Source organism: Nymphalis io, chromosome 1 (genome assembly GCF_905147045.1).
Source record: "Nymphalis io chromosome 1, ilAglIoxx1.1, whole genome shotgun sequence".
In the NCBI taxonomy this organism is placed as follows: domain Eukaryota; kingdom Metazoa; phylum Arthropoda; class Insecta; order Lepidoptera; family Nymphalidae; genus Nymphalis; species Nymphalis io.
In genome coordinates, this window is record NC_065888.1 from 9,514,478 (window position 1) to 9,532,444 (window position 17,967).

General features: G+C 32.0%; 1 protein-coding gene across 1 annotated transcript; it reads left to right on the plus strand.

The window, feature by feature from the left end:
* The first annotated feature begins 2,471 nt into the window (after positions 1-2,471).
* LOC126775309 (leucine-rich repeat-containing G-protein coupled receptor 4) lies at positions 2,472-15,994 on the plus strand. The gene is made up of 5 exons (XM_050497191.1): positions 2,472-2,831; positions 9,300-9,483; positions 12,249-12,807; positions 13,146-13,225; positions 13,747-15,994. The coding sequence occupies exons 1-5, from the start codon at positions 2,824-2,826 to the stop codon at positions 13,948-13,950; spliced, it is 1,035 nt and encodes a 344-aa protein (XP_050353148.1). The 5' UTR covers positions 2,472-2,823; the 3' UTR covers positions 13,951-15,994.
* The last annotated feature ends 1,973 nt before the right edge of the window (positions 15,995-17,967 follow it).

Below are 17,967 nucleotides of genomic sequence, written 5' to 3' on the forward strand. Positions count from 1 at the left end.
CGGGGAATCAACTAAATTATTAATTAATTTAAATAAGAATATTTGATCTCTGATCGCTCTTCTGTCAGCGAGTGATAACGTAATTAAGCATTCATTATTATGTATAAATTCCTTAAAACGCACAAATCTTATAAATTTATTTTGGACTCTTTCCAATCGGTGTATGTATGTTTTGTAATGCGGATTCCAAACAGTGGAAGCGTATTCGAGGATAGGTCGTACAAAGGAATTATATAGAAGAGTTAGGGTACTAGTTTTCTTGAAATCTTTCGACGTTCTAAACACAAAACCAAGCATTCGACAAGCTTTAGCCACTGTCTTACTTATATGCAAACTGCTACTGAGAATTTTCTGTCAGAAAATTCTCAGTAGCAGCCCGGAGTGTGGAAATTGGAAGTGTGTACACTCCCGTGTCTCGGAAAGCACGTAAAGCCGTTGGTCCTGCGCCTGAACTCTTTCCGGTCGTGTCGGATTGCCGTCCCATCGGATTATGAGAGTTAGGGAATAGAGAGTGCACCTGGGTTTGCGCACACACTTGTGCACTATAATATCTCCTGCGTAGTTGGCTAATCTCTCTTGAGATTAGCCGCCGCAGCCGAAATTGGTCTGGAGAACATTATTATTATTATTACATTTGAGTTTTGAAAACAGTCATTCATTTGTTTTTTTTTTCATTATTTTTTTCTTTGGCGTCGCTTATTACCGTACAATGGAAAACATGAAATATCTTTATATATACGAGTACAAGTTCTACCTTGGCACCAGTGCTGCAGAAACAGCTCGAAGGATTAATGATGTGTACGGTGCTGATGTCGCAAAAGAAAGCACGGTACGTTTTTGGTTTCAACGTTTTCGTTCTGGAAATTTCGACCTTCAGAACCAACCCCGTGAACGGCCGGAGACCAAAGTGGAACATGAAGAATTAAAGGCTATTGTGGAAGCGGATCTATCACAAAGCACTTCAGAGATAACTGCAGGCTTCGGGGTAAGTAATAAAACTGTAATAATCCACTTGAAGCAAATCGGGAAAGTAACAAAACTTGAACGAACCCATCGTTGTCACCTCATCGTTGTCACCTCATGAATTGAGTAAATCTAACTTGCAAATACGCGTCGACTGCTGTGTTACTTTGCTCAACCGACGCAATAATGGGATTTTAAATCGAATCATTACTTGTGATGAACAATGGATACTGTACGATAATCGAAGCGCTCGTCGCAATGGCTGAACCCTGGAGACCCAGCCAAATCCTGCCCTAAACGAAAATTGACTCAGAAAAAGTTACTTATGAGTGTTTGGTGGACTAGCGCCGGTGTCGTTTACTACAGCTTTCTAAAATCTGGCCAAACGATTACGGCAGATATCTATTGTCTGCAACTGCAAACCATGAAGGAAGAACTAGCTGCTAAACAACCGAGATTGGTCAATCGCTCTAGGCCACTGCTGCTTCACGAAAACGCAAGACCACAAACTGCACAACAAACAACCTCTAAGTTAGATGAGCTACAATTGGAATATCTGTGACATCCACCGTCCTCCCGGACCTTGCTCCAACAGATTACCATTTTAGATTTTAGAATTTGGACAACTTCTTACAAGGAAAAAATTCAACTCCGATACGGCAGTCCAAACCGCCTTCAAAGAGTTTATTGATTCTCGCCCCATGGTTTTTTTAGTAAAGGAATCAATGAACTACCTATGAAATGGCAAAAGTGCATAGATAACAACGGTGCATACTTTGATTAATTAAATATATTTTACAAAAAAATTACTTTATATTCCTCCCGTACAAAACGCCAATTTCATATGTAAGGACCTAATATTTGAAGACAATTCAACTTTCAACCAATGTGTCATGTTTACCGTATAAAATATGCAAGGGTGTGCAAAGCCGGTCTTATTCCTTCTAGCATAATCTTTTTATTTTTAACAAACAAAATGTTATTACTTGGCGAGAATTTAATCAAATATATTTATAGTATGGAAAACTGCTATGAACGCTTCTGTTCGTATGCTAGTCTAAAATTGTAGAAATAAATTAAATCGATTTTACTCTGATGTTCTTAGTATTTAATAATTTCAGTAACTGCCTATAAATGCCCCACAACTGGGCTAAGGCCTCTGCTCCCTTCAGAATCCAATCGGAATCATCAAAAAATTCGACGGGGCGCTCCTTTATTATAAATAAACGCCTAAGGATACAAACCAATTATAGTATTCATTCAAAAGTTACTTAATTATGTTTCTAAACTATGTGGATTAGCGGAATAGGTAATTATTTAGTAATTGAAATATATATACCTACCTAACTAACTAATAAGACGTTAACTGTAAATATTTTTACGATATTCAATTATTATTATATTTAATTAAAAGTACCAAACAAAGACAGTCATTTTCTTATCGTGAATACACTTCAAGAATAAATATAATCATGTAACCAATCGGAGCATTTTGATAGGAGCTCGTCAATTACACTAGATATTCGGCAGCGACGATTGTTCGCGTATCCATTGTCTCAAGCTGGCTCGAGTAGATATTGGGCTATAGAAGGACAAACGCTGATAAAAGATTACCGCGACAGTATGATTTGATCCTCCGAGGGAAAAACATCTCGGTGAATAAGGAGTGCAGTCATTGCGCAGGAGTTGAATAATTGAATCAATTCAACGAACGCCTTCCGTTGCTGATTGCGTTGGGAAGTGTATGTGATAAATCAGTGGTTACAAGAGTGTTTTATAGATTCTTAACCGTAAATGTTGGTGTTGTTGACTTCAGAGTTCGATATTCGATGAAATTGGATTAATAGTGATCATATCAAAATGTTCAGGTACATAAGTTGACAAGTTTTGAGATACATTAACATTATTAACGACCTAACATTTGGTGGACTGTGGACACACACAGGAGCACAGTAAAGATTATAATATGCTAATATCAGTTAAAGTTTTGGTTTTTGTCTATTAGGATATCTTACAATAAAAATATATCAAAAAAAGGGGAGCAGTGGGGACTTTCCGTGATTGTTACTTGGTCTGCTCTTAATTATTATTTTTATAATAAAATATGAAGATAATATAATAAGATCTCGTAATAACATTTTTATCGATTTTTTAATCGATAAAAATGTTTTATATAGACATAATTGCTAGTTTGCTGCGCTCCATTGCTAACCAAAATATGTTTCTTATCAAATAGCAAATAATTCAAGTAAAACAACTCATTATAACTATTTCTTTAATTGTCAATCGTTGTATTGAATCATCATCATTCACATTAATTTAACTGATGAGCTATGTTTATTCACGTTTAAATAAAAATGAGTAACATAAAATTAAACTAAGGTAATTAATTGGTTAGCTGCAAAATATGCAGTTATTGTGAAACTTAACTAATTACTTTTAAATCGTTTTTTAAAGGTCTATTATTGAATTTTAATATAAATTTGAAAATAAAATTGTGTAGGCATTGTGAAGTTGTGGATCGAAGCGCTATTTGTTAACTTATAATTAAATATATTAAAAAATCATCCTTATTATATTCAGTCCACATTAATCCAGCGCTGCACCGGTCTATTTCTCAGTCCTCTGCTAAGCGCATCTATTACCTAATATTTAAAAAAAAAATTACGGACCAAGTTCTAATAATATACGAGACAACGTTATAGCTACGCATTGTTTTAAAGATTAGTCATTTTATCGAACCAATTTTTTTTCATAGAAAACTAAAATGAATCAACCTTATCTTTGTTTTGATTGATAAATTTTCAATTTTTTCAGTAGGCAAATTTATAACATAAGATGTAAGATTGCATCGAAATTTCAAATTGAAAACCTATATAATTTTTATTTACACAGATGATTTTTAATTAGGGCGGCCAATTCATATTATATATCTATTATATACTTATATCTATGTTTCTTTCGATTAACATTGTCAGGGGCGTGGACACATCATAAAGATCAATCAGACAATTGGGGCCGCCACGCACGATGCGCAGGAGTGTCCCACACAATAAGTATACGTACAGCTTCCGTTCAATAGCCCCGTGGAATCCAACTATTCCAGAAATATTTTTATTTTATTTCTAACAAATACTGTTATTATTTGTGGATATTGAAACCCGGTATATTTCAAGCGTTGACTTCACCGTAAGAAGTTACTTATAGCAAGTATATTTCTGCGAAGCGACCGTTAATAGGAGCCAAGAGTCCAAGTCAACAATTAAAGAAATTGGTTTGACCTCTACCAATTAAGAAGGAACCCCTATACTAAACTACTTCGCAACATCCTAAACTGGCTTATGATTCTTAAGTCAGTATTTTTCGCCAGAATTAATTATTTTTCATGCGTTAAGGGTCATCCATAAACATTTAATATGATTTAGGTTTATCGAAGTTTTTGAAATAGGCCATTTAAAAAAACATACTAAAATGTAGTGTGACGCATATATTGGGTAGATCTGATAAAATTTGATAAATGGTTTTTATACGCAATAACGATAATATATACTTAGTAACAAAAGTCATTGTAGAATACTCAGGATTGTAAAGTGATATGTTTGTTTAGTCTTTTGTTAAATAAATAACTTACTGAAACTAAAAATATTTTCTTAACCTTGAAACATTTATCGTTAAACGCGCGAATACAATATAGTGATAGGCCGATGGAGTATATCTATCTACGTTATTTGGGGCATGGTCAATTACTGGAAATATTATGAAATTAATGCACTTTATCATCTTCGTTTATTTTATAAGGGAAATGACCATTGTTTATAAGGATATCGAAAGGAAAGTGTTTATATAGGTTATTGTATCGAACTTGGCTAAAATTAAATATGGTTTTAATCGATCAGTGTACTGCCGTAGCTAGGAAGTAACTGAACTTCAAGCGTAATATATAAAATATATATTTCTTTATTCCTATAAACAGACGATATTATTTTACCTATAAACTTTTTTGTTAACAACGAATGCCTAATTGAGTACAAATAATTTCTTATAGAATAAAAACCCCTACGTTATAATCTAAACAATTACAAATAAATAATCAAAATGTTTGTTAGAGATAAAAAACTAACCCATATCTTTGTAATATGAATCACGCAATAAATATTTTTTTTAAATACATAATTACAAAACATTTAATTACGCTAAGTTTTTAAAAAATATTGATGCTTCTAAAATTTGGATTTATACATAGATATGTAATATGCATATCAATCTATTTGAAAATTATTTTAGTATTTATAATAAAGAGCTGTTTTAATGATGTGCAAAAAAATATTCTAATATCGTGCAAAAACTAGGCAAATTTCGATCACGTGCAAAAGTTGCATTTATAAATATTGACATTCAAAAAGTACCACGGTACATCAAATGTATTTCCTAAAAGAAAATATGGAATACAGATAAAATATGTCATTTTCAGTAAACGTATAAAAGGTGGGGAAGATGAACGTACCTGCCATTGTCGTATCACGAGGATGACTCTCATTATGTGCTGCGAGTTGTTATTGCATTACTTTAGACTGGCTAATTTGCTATTAATTTAACTTCAATTATTTTCATTATATGTACCGACATTAAGAGTAACTACTGAGTAAATAAGTTGTTTTACATTGTCACCACATGACTAGGAAAATTATAGGTGCGGTGTATGCGCACCGTAAATACCATATGTTTTCAGGAAATGTTTTAAAACGTGTCCGTCATACGTTTAGCTAAATATATATAGTGGTTTAAATTATAGTTTCTGTATTCCAAGATATAATTGACATTGGCATTGTTTAATTTATGAATGTTATGATTTAAAGGTGAAAAATGTTACTATTATTTTTATTTATTTTTTACATTATTTCAAATAATAATTATTCATGTATATCAAATTATTTTTTTGTGTTACAAGTAGCCTTTTTGTATAAAAATAATAATACAGTGGAATTAGAGCTATGGGCCAACGGCTAGAAAACGTAAATCAGACAATACAATGATTGCAGATTCAAATCCGGGAAAGAACCCCTGAATTCTCATGTTCTTAATTTGTATACGATAAAAATAATATATGCGCGTAGGTGATCAAAGAACAACTATTGTGGAAGCGAGGTGAAATAAGCTGCAAACCTCCAGGTACATCAAATTACCAAACAACAAAATAATAGAAGGATACCCAAAGGCACCACCACATACTATAACCATCCTTAAGAGGACCGGAGGCTTAAGAAAAACCCTCTATCCTCTTGAAGCCGTTTTTGCTAAATATTGTTTGTTATGAATAAAAAACCCAAGATTTTTTGCACAGTATTCCCGACTATTCTCAAGTTTCACTATCACCAAGTGTCAGCCTTTATTGTGTCTCATCAACTTCTTGTCATCTGAATGTAAAGATAAATATATATATTTTGTATCCAGAACACTTTCGGCCACGGCGGCCAATTTCAAGAGAGATTAGCCAACTGCGCAAGAGATATTATAGTGCACAAGTGTATGCGCAAATACAGGTGCATTCTCTTTTCCCTAGCTCTCATAATCCGATGGATGGCAATCCGATACGACCGGAAAGAGTTCAGTTGCAGGAACAACGGCTTTTCGTGCTTTTCGAGGCACGGGAGTGTACACACTTCCAACTTCCAGACTCCGGGCTGCTACTAAGAATTTTCTAACAGAAAAACCCAATAATTTTTTATTGGCCCGACCTGGGAATTGACCTGGGAATTGGGAACATACGACCTCCGGGTCTGCGGCCTTACATCAAGCTTGACCAATGAGGCAGTCTGTGTGTATCATATTTAGAGCAAAAGCTAGTAGATAAATTACGTCAATTTTGTGACAGAATCTTAATTACCTGTTTGCACTGCTTATTTTATCTATGTAGGTAGTGCAAATAGCTGATGCGCTTGTGCTCTAGCTTGATTAAGGGACATCTGTGATAGCCTATATAAAATATATTAATATTTTATCTTTAAAGGAAACTAAACAAGTCTTCGTAAATATATGCACTTAAATTATGGTTTGTAACAGTGATTTGAGTCATCTGATAAGAATACTAAATTTATAGCAGTCTGCCTACAATTACAGGTTTCAACTTCTCATTTCACAAAAATAAACTGTCAAATTGACATGAAACTCGCCTCAATGAAATTATAGTCTATTACTATTTGTAGTGACCATATCTATTAGCTATACTGTTTAGGTTATGTCAACAAAATTAGACTAGTGTAAATTACTATAATTTAAATAAATATATGTTAAATACACAGAGATAAAGTCTCATTTGAATAGGTCTGTTACTGTTATATGCATAAGTCATTCTCATAACTTTAACCACATTAAAAAAGGTGGTAATAAATTTAAAATAAAGGTATACGTTTAATTTTGTCGTCGTCATAGTATTTAAGTTTTTTTTAGACCAAGAAAAAAGGTTTAGAGATGGGATTACCTATATCTATTCCATTACCCTCATATTCTCATTATCTAACTCCAATCTGCTATTTGATTATTTTAGTTAAATCTATATTCCGAAGCTGAAAGAATCGTTAAATTACAATTTAAAAGCTCTTACATTGACTAAATATAATTGCTATTCTCTGCTGGATTTCGAAACTTATGCAATGTAAGAACAACTAGAGCAGGCGATAGCGATAGATCACGCGTCAATTTTATCATAGACACGCATTGTAAACATTGTACGTACTTTATGATAGGTTTTATACAAAGAACATGATTTTTTAAGTTTCGTAGCATGGTGTTTACCAACGTAAGTTATTGTAATTTAATTCGTAACAGAAATTATGGTTTAATTGTTCATGAAATACCATATTATGGGTACAATATTTTTGACATCATAACTAAATGGTGTAGTATAATCTGGTTTAACATACTTTAAAAATACAATACAAACATAAACATGGCCAGTCATCTCTTCATATAATATATTAATTTCCAATGAAATTCCTCGTTATCGAATGGAGTAGCAGTACAAAGGTTGAGGTACGATAACCTTAAGAGAAAATAAATAATCTTTTACAGAGTTCTCTTTGATAACATAAATTAATAGATACTTTTATGCACTAAGATAAAGTACATGGAAGATAAATAAATAAACAACGTAATGTGTATGGTATTCGTTTATATGCTTTAATTTTATTAATTTATGCTAAATTGTTTTAATATCACATACGTATATAAAAAATATATATACGTATATAAAAATATGTATATAAAAAAAAATTCGTGCTCTATGCGTTCAAAGTTCATCCGATTGGTTCAAAACTTTGTGTATTTCTTATTGATATTTATATGATGATTTCTGAACTACCTACCTAGCGAGATTAATGTACATCTTTTTAATTTTTTTTAAATAAAAATTTTGCAATATAAACCCTGGTTTGATACGAAACTCGTTTAATTTAACAATAATTTTGTCCGTTCTCTAATTGCACCTATTTCTGCTTACCTAATTCAAGATCAAAGAAAAATCTTTAAAAACTTCATAAACTGAAAATAACTATATGAATTATCCTCCAATTAATCATATTTTTACGTGTTAATACTGAATTCATACTTTGATACATGAAATTATACACTCAATACAGTACTCGAAGTAAAGGTTTAAATCCTTCTCATTCAAATTTTATTTATCGTTTAAAATTGTTAACATAATTCAAATATTCAAAAATAATCAATTATGGAACCTAAAATCAAAAAAAGGAAATATGCATTCAACTCTTTTGGTAATAAATTAAAATGATATATCCAGGGTATTTAAAATTTTATTACAAATAAACATTTGGGCTATTAATGACATAATATGCAAATATCTAACAGCAATAAAAATATATTATAATCTATCTCTGTAAGAATTTCGATATCAAATTCAAAACATACTGTCAGTAATTTTGTTTATTGAATAACTAAAATAAAATAACAACGAAAAACAAAAAATGTCGCTTTATTGATTTCATTTACAGCTTGTATACCTACCTACATTTTTGCAAATTAGTAAACGATGGAAATTAAAGTTTAGATCGATTGAAATATTGTTGAGTTACAGCTCTTCGATTTAAAAATAATGGTTCTCCTGGTGCTTATTCTGAGGTTGATTTTCAGAATCGTACTGAAAACGATGAAAATTGAAAGGCAGTTATTCAGGGCTATGACTTTTAGGTACATTTGTAAAGGCGTAAAAGCGAAAGTTTTCACAATCAGAAATGATTGATATGATGAAAAATTCAAACCATTTATACTATTAATTTCCATTATATACTTACAGATTGTGCTCTATCTCTTATTTCCAGATATCGCTGCTTGTTCCTAGCACTGCTACTTGTTAAAACTGGCTACACTAAAGAGATGACAGATATTGAAGCGTTGCAATCGTTGCCGACGCGATGTACCTACGAATATGCGTATGACATGTACGGAGCGCATTGTGCTGGATTACGACTCACTAAGATACCGAGTCTTAAAGGAGGAATTGAGGTTTGTTTAATTAATAGTAGTACGTTAATTTTTTTTTTTTATAGAATAGGAAGGTGGACGAGCATATGGGCCACCTGATGGTAAGTGGTCACCAAACGCCCTTAGACATTGGCATTGTAAGAAATGTCAACCATCGCTTATAGCCAATGCGCCACCCACCTTGGGAACTAAGATTTTATGTCCCTTGTGCCTGTAATTACACTGGCTCACTCACCCTTCAAACCGGAACACAACAATATCAAGTAATACTGTTTTGCGGTAGAATATCTGATGAGTGGGTAATACCTACCCAGACGAGCTTGCACAAAGCCCTACCACCAGTAAATGTTAATGCAAATATACTACAAAATGGTGAGCAAGGTGTAAAATATAATATCCCTTGTAATACTTGTATGTACCTTGAGCTACTACGATGTTTCAATCGTCCTTCAAACCTGAACAAAACATTATACATTGGATTGGGCAATAAAGTTGGGTACAAGGAGACTCTAAAAGGAGTAAAGAATATATAGATGATCTACCTGCGTTGCAATGCCGCTTTAATTTGTTTTTTGTTTAATAATTATGCGATATGACATGTCAATTGTTTATACTTTGATAATACTTTAGAAATATTTATGCACGTGCCAAATATAGAGAAAAAAAACTAAGTAGAGTATCTACTACCAAAGTGTACAAACAAACCCCCCGCCACGTTTGACTGTCTAAACACGACAAATTCAAAAACTCCAGAACGGATTGATACGGCGAGGAAGAATAAGGCGTATAATTAATTAAGATTTTTTGTACATTAACTTAAATATGACGAAGATTGTTGAAGATGTCGGAAAAAGTCATGCCAATTGTGAGTTTTACTGGCGTGCTTTGTGTGAACCAAAATATTTATCATATTATATATTACGAGATAAACGTTTTATGTACATCCTTATTATACCCACGTGAAGACGGGACGGGGAGCTAGTTTATTTTATAAGATTTTTTTTCCGACTAAATGGTATAAAAAATGCCGATTCCAACGACTTATTTATCCACGTATCAAAGTATTATCTTTAATAATACTCTATGAGTGTTGATGTAAGTAACAAATGTATTTTAATGTTATTTGCAATTAGCATTGGCCGCTATTTACTCAATAAGACCACATATCACATACTTGTGTATTATCTAGATGATATAAATATATTTAAACAAAAGTCAGTATACGTAATCTAGAAATAATTATTTTATCCATCATTTTTATCTTACATGCAACTTTAATTGGTTGTTACGTTCTCATTTTTTAAAAAGTAAGATATTTAAAAATGTTTTTTTTTTCGAAATAAGCTAGTATGTTTTTATAAAATTATACAACTTACATTTTATTGTAGTTATACAAAACACTCATTTACATTACATACTTGCTACGAGTATATGAGAGACATACATAAATGAAATACATATCCGTCTGCGTAGGTACGGTCAACTTAGCAGTATTTGATATTGTTGTATTTCAGTTTGACGAGTGAGTGAGCCAGGGTAATTACAGACACAAGGGACGTAACTAGATAACATCTTAGTTTCCAAAGCTGGTGGCGCATTGGCGATATATTCATCACCAATTATAGGTTATAAACCATCCCTTTGGTTGGTTAATATTTCTTAAAGTGCCAATGTCTATAAACGGTGGAAAATACCATGAGGTGGCAAAAACACGGTGATTATCTTTCACCGGTCCCTCTCAGGTTAGAGTAAGTATTTCGGAATCGTCGGTAGCTTTTGACTATCAATAAGTCAATGTAATGCCTCAATATTGAATAAAGGAATATGAATTTACTTAGGCACCTTTCGGTTCTATTAATGAGTGAGATTCCAAATTTAATATTGACACATTATATAAAGAATTTATTCTCCAAATAAGTTATTGTTCAATAAAAGTATCATTATAATAACGGCAATAAGTTTGTTTCTCTTCAATTTCGCAATCAAAATTGTCAATTCTCGATTATATAATGAAGAAAAGTAAATGAAAGTATACAACATAAATTAAACCGTTACAATGGGTATCTTTTATTGGATACACTATCGAAAATGCTATGTTAATTAATCCGAATTTGAATGATGACGAATGAATAAAACGATGATGATGATTAAGATGACGAAATTTAAAAATAATTATAATACAAATACAAGATACTGTTGTCATGCATAAAATAAAAGAGTATAAAGTTTGTAGTTTAATATTTTTTTCCATACAATACTTATCATCTCTTTAAATATGTTTGATATAACAGAAACTACTATTTATATAACGTATGATGTTCCTATTATATATATTACTCAAATATAAGATCATAAACTTATTATAAGTATATAATATCAAAATATCAATCGTACTAGATAATATCATTTTATGCTCAATATTAAAGCTGTCAGTAACGTTATTGCAGATTAGAACGTTCACTCGCTCTGAATCCGAAGTAAGATTAGGGGATAATAGACTACTCTATATCAAAATTAAACCATCTGGATACCGCCTGGTAAAATGTAATAGTAGTAATGTCGTTATCCTAATACTGTTTGGATAAAAATGATCAAGATGCCTTATTTTATATGCATGTCTTAATAACTACTGATAACCCTATTTTTCTTATGTATTTCAATAAAAAGAAAATAAAAACATTTTTGGGATTTTTATATGTTATTCAACTATAGGATGTTTATTTGCATTGAATAAGTAATGTTCCAACTGAATTCCAACCAAGTAATGTTTTTCTTTTTTGTTACAGATTCTCGACTTCAGCGATAATAAATTGCAAGAAATTCATGCAGACACGCTATCGTACTATACAAGTATTAAATACTTGTATCTGTCCGAAAATCAGATTTATTCCATCGACAAGGACGCGTTTTCTTATTTGACAAATATACAGACGCTTGACCTCTCGAAAAATGTTATATTCCAGCTTCCAGAAACAATATTTCAATTGCCATCATTGCGAAAGCTATATCTAAATGGCAATCCATTATTACATTTAAGCTTAAGTAGTATGGTGATAAGCAAACCTATAAAGGCTCCCTTAGATCTTTTGGACTTATCAGATTGTAAGATCAAAGAGATGCCGGATTTAGGCATACTTCCACAAATGATATTATATAATATATCTCACAATCCATTGACCTCTTTAGATGCACAATCATTTAGTGGTATGTGCAAACTTGCGAAAGTAGATTTAACGGAGTCTATCGACAAAATCAAACTTTGCGATATGAAATTAAGTGTCATGTGGTTCCAAGAGAAAGGAATATATTTTCAATTGGGTGATTACACTAAGCTTAACTCCAGAGGTAAGTTTCATAATAGTACATCATATTATGAATTAAAATATCAGCTCGAGTGGGTAATGGGTATAAGACTAGTTAAAAAAGGTTTCGCAGCTAGCCATTTGCCCTGTAGAAAGATCTAAAATGTTTGGTTACAAGTGTACAAAGCTACACTTCCATTTTTGATAGAACTTCTGATGCACACTTCAATAGACAAGTACTCATGTGTTCTTAAACTAATAAACACAGTTTCGATTGCTTATACCCACACTTTTTCTGCTGATATAATATGGTATAATGGGATATTTTATAATTATGATTATCAGAAACTCCTTTTAACATTGCCATTAATTTTCTTACAGAATACGAGAACTGTCCTAGAATCAATATACCAGAAAATCTCAATGCCACTTACAACAAATGTCGAATGGAATATACTGAGGTAAGTAGGAATAGCAATATGCATAACATTTTTAAAGTAACTAATATTTAAAGTGTCCCTCACTTTACGTAAGAATTTGTTTTAATTTTTAATGTTAAAATTTTGTTAATATGATAATTGCGGTCGCCACAAATATACCAAAACTAATCCAAAAAAGTCGCTTATGAATTAATTTAGTAACATAAATTTGTACTACCATATTTACGTTATATATTTTTAATTTAACATACTTAGATTTAACTTCAGTAGTTACCACAGAATTTCGTCACAGTCACGATGAACATTACTGTTTCTTTAAAATTGTACTATCTTAGGGTTCCTCAGGTTTTTCCATCCGTTACTGTATTATTATTCTCTTCAATCAATCAATTAATCAATCAACAGCCAATCGTACTCCACTGCTGAGCATAGGCCTCTCCCAAGGTGCGCCAAAGCTCCCGATCCTCCGCCTTCCGCATCCAGTCTCTCCATCATCCATTATTCTCTTACAAACTGTTATTTGACAAAACTTTTATTTTCAGATACAAAGTGTAAAAACATCGCGTCGCACATGGATGACCATTGGTGGCGGTCTCGCTGGGTTTCTAGTCGGTTTTGTTTTATTGTTATACATTATGCACCGACATAACGTTGCACAGACGAAAAGAATTACAAAAGAAATCAAGAAAGTTCCACCTAGCGACGATAAAAACGCAAATGCTATACTTCTTAGTGACGTATCTTAGGCTTTTAACTTTTTGTATAATAAATCTCATATTGAATATGATTGCATATTATAGTTTGCAAGGGGAATGCAAATTATTGGGATTGCCTAAGTCTAAAAATAGGGACCATAGATCTCAGGTATATTACATTTATCATTTAGCCGAAGCCAAAGAAAACTCATTTTAAAAAAAGTGCAACTTTGGAAGATAGGTTTCAGGAAAAAGCTTTTTTACAATGTTTAGATTTATTTTATTAATACTAACTGCGATCGCTAGTAACCACCGCTTAGTATTAGGTTTCATTTATATATAAGTTACAATCAATTTATTTTACAGCTTATTGGGCCAGGCATCATAGACCAAAGATGGTGTCAGATAGTTATTTCTCAGACAGCTGAAAACGTTTTAATTTCTTCTTCTTGGTTGGTGTCACAAAAATCTCTGAATCGTTTAATTTTTTTATTTTGCTATTATTACTTCTAAATGACATATTTTATAAAAAGATGGGTTAGGTTCTTAAAGAAAAGAATATATATATTAAAGAATAGGTATAAACATGTTCTCAGATATTATTAAAACAGTTATGTTTATTGTAAAATGAAGTAGCGGTATATTTAATGTAATATCGTAGGTATTACTGTTGTCCACCCACCAATCCGTATTGAAACGTTTCAATAATTTCCTCCCCAAAAAGGAGAGTGTTACGAATATGTTAAATTAGTAAAACCTCAATGTCTTTGATTGGTAAAAAAACTTAACTTTGCGGTTTTTAAGATACCAATTCTACCACTAACAGAAAACTGTTGCAAATTTTAAGATACTTGCAAATGAAAAAATAAAATCTTTTCACCTTTCCGAGAATAAGTAGCATTACAAAATTGCAAATCCTTTATTGACTGGCCTATCTAAAAAAAATTCAAAAGTAACTGTCCTTGAGAGCCGAGATGACTCAGTTGTTAGAACGCGTGAATCTTAACCGATGATCGTGGGTTCAAGCTCGGGCAAGCAACATTGAATTTTCATGAGCTTAATTTGTGTTTATAATTCATCTTGTGCTTGACGGTGAAGGAAAACATCGTGAGGAAATGCATGTGTCAAATTTCACTGAAATTCTGTCTGAAACCCGCATTGGATCAGCGTGGTGGAATAAGCTCCAAACCTCAAAAAAGGAGAGAAGGCCTTAGCCCAGCAGTGGGACATTCACGGGCTGTTACTGTAACTGTGCTTTGGATAAAACTCCAATTGAGTCAAATTTTTAACAATAAGAATGTCCTACGTTAATTTATTCTTATCAAGTAATCTACTATGCCCGAAATCATTCATCACAAATTTAAAAAAATATTAATTTAAAGTGGTTCTATATTTACATTTAGGTACAAATATATATATATATATATATATAAAATTCCAATATATATATATATTGGAATACGAAAGGAGGCTTCAAAAGGCTGATTAGATTTAGAAATTTAAGTTTCTGGACGGCTATTTGTTAAATTTGTAATGATTTCGTTATAAGGTTCAATGGTTGTCAATTTTTTAAATGTCTGTTTGTAAACCTATGTATTCCTTGTAATTTCATATAAACGTAGTTTAAAATTATATTATAAATAACATATTTTGATACAATAACGTAGCCTATATACTTAAAGAATATATAAAAATAATTCTTCATTTATTTGATTGCAGAATAATAAATGTAAATTGTTTTCTTATAAATGTAGCCTAAGCGAATTTAAGCGAGAAGTTTGCTTGAGTATCGGTTCATTTATAACGATTTTGCCAAAGATATTAAACGATGTTAATAAAGCTAGATACGCATGTACTTTTTGTCATCGCCGTTTGCGGGTTGAGAATGGACGATCATTTAATGTATCGAAATAAGCTGGTATTTTCCACAAGACTCGTTTTATTGGCGCTAATTTTTTCGTAACTTTTTTAACTTAGTTATCTATTTTTATGTTTGTAATTAAAAATATATTTTTATATAAACTGTAAGATCATGAATTTAACTATCTATTGCACTGTGATATAAAAATATTAACAGATTAAATCTTTGAAATATTAATAATGTTTTATTTCATAAAATTATTTTAAGTTATGGTTCGTTAATTAGGTTTGGAATGGGAATGATGGGTTGTCATATGTAAAATGTAGATAGTATACGCGGGGATTCAACGCTCCCCATTGGCCAGGTGGCCCATAATTCATGATATTGTTTTGTATGTGAGTAAGCAAGAGTACAACAGAGTGAAAATATAGCAATAACGAAATACAAAATACACAATATCTTAATATTAATATCGCCTAGGTTGGTGCAAGTTGCAACTTCTTTTTATATAAATTTCACTATGGTAGTGAATTATTGTAATGTTTACCACTTAATTGGTAGTCTCGAAGTTTTACCTCAACAAGACCCTCAAGTCCTACAGATTTATTTTAGGATGTGCTTAAGGAGAGGTAGTTTTCATTCCAAAAATACCATCCAGAAAATGTAACATTCGAATTTCAAAGTATATAGTTCCCTCTTAGTATGCTTCCCCATGATTTGTCATTGAACATGGCCGGCATTGATTCTAGTGAAAACTGTTATCACATATTATGTTGCATGCCAGAGTAAGTTTTGCTAGTAATATATCTTAGTAATTTTAGCCTCAAATTGAATACCACAAACGTCGTTTTTTTATATTATAGGTAAGCGGACAGGCAAATGGGCTACTTTATGTTAAGTGATCATCACCGCCCATTTTTACATTGGCGATGTAAGAAATATTAAACATTCCTTACATCGCTTATGCGCCATCAAACGTGGGAACGAAGGTGTTGCGTCCCTTGTGCCCGTAGTTACACTGGCTCACTCATTCTTCAAACCAGAACGCAACCATACTATATATTGCTGTTTCGCGGTAGAATATCTAATGAGTGGGTGGTACCTATCTAGGCGGGCTTGCACAAGGCCTACTACCTACAACCGCTTACAAAGAGGTGCTCGGATTATTAATTATAAATAGCGTTTTCAGTGAGTTAAATAGTTTTGTTTAATCAGGGTTTGATAGTATAAAAATATATATTGGTACGCTTGCTCATTTACCGTATTAACTATATCCAACGGAGTGAAACAATCATTTATCCTTTACTTAAAATTATGCGCGAGCGAAGTCGCGTGCAACAGATAGTCAACAATAAGTTAAGTATAATTAATTATTTTAAAAGAGTTAATTTTTATTTATCTATATAACATATTATTGTTTATAGGTTTGATAAGTTATAATTTGACATAAATACGAAGTTTTACTTCTGTCGTGACAGAACCACACGGATAACGACAACTCATACTTAGCCATGACCATCTTTTTTTTGTTATGTACAAATGTAATTTACAAATCTTATGGAAAAAATAGAATTACACGTCCAGAATGGTATATACGGAAAACTTCTTAATTAATTATATACTGATGATGGTATACTTAGCTCATTTTGGATTAAATTAGATTTTACAAGTAAATAAAACAAGTTAATTATAATAGAAAGTTTTTGAATGGGCATCGCTTCTTTTTTTTCTTATTTAAAATAACTAATTCATTACATTGATTACAATGTAATGAATTAGTTATTTTTATTTTAAATTAATTATAATTTCTCTTTCGCTTGAAATTCAAATCTGAGACACGTTCTCGACCGTAGAGACGGCAATTGTGTGCAAGTGAGATGACAATAATGTGCAAGTGAAATGGCACGAGTTATTATTACTAGATTGGATGTATTTAATAGCAAGCGTTTGTTTCGTATAGCACCTAAGGGTGGATCGCTGACGCAGCACATAGCCGCGAAGTCGCCGCCGCGAGTCAGTTCTACACGTGTAACGTAGTTAATCTAAAAGATCAGCATTTTAACACTATATTAGGATAGAGTAATTATTTTTAGTATTCAATATCTGATCCAGTAACGAGCAGTATTGTCTCTTAGGATTAAGTTATTAGTGTTAGTAGAAACGTTTTTTTTATCCTCCGGGTGTCGTAAGCGTAATTCGTTTTACGA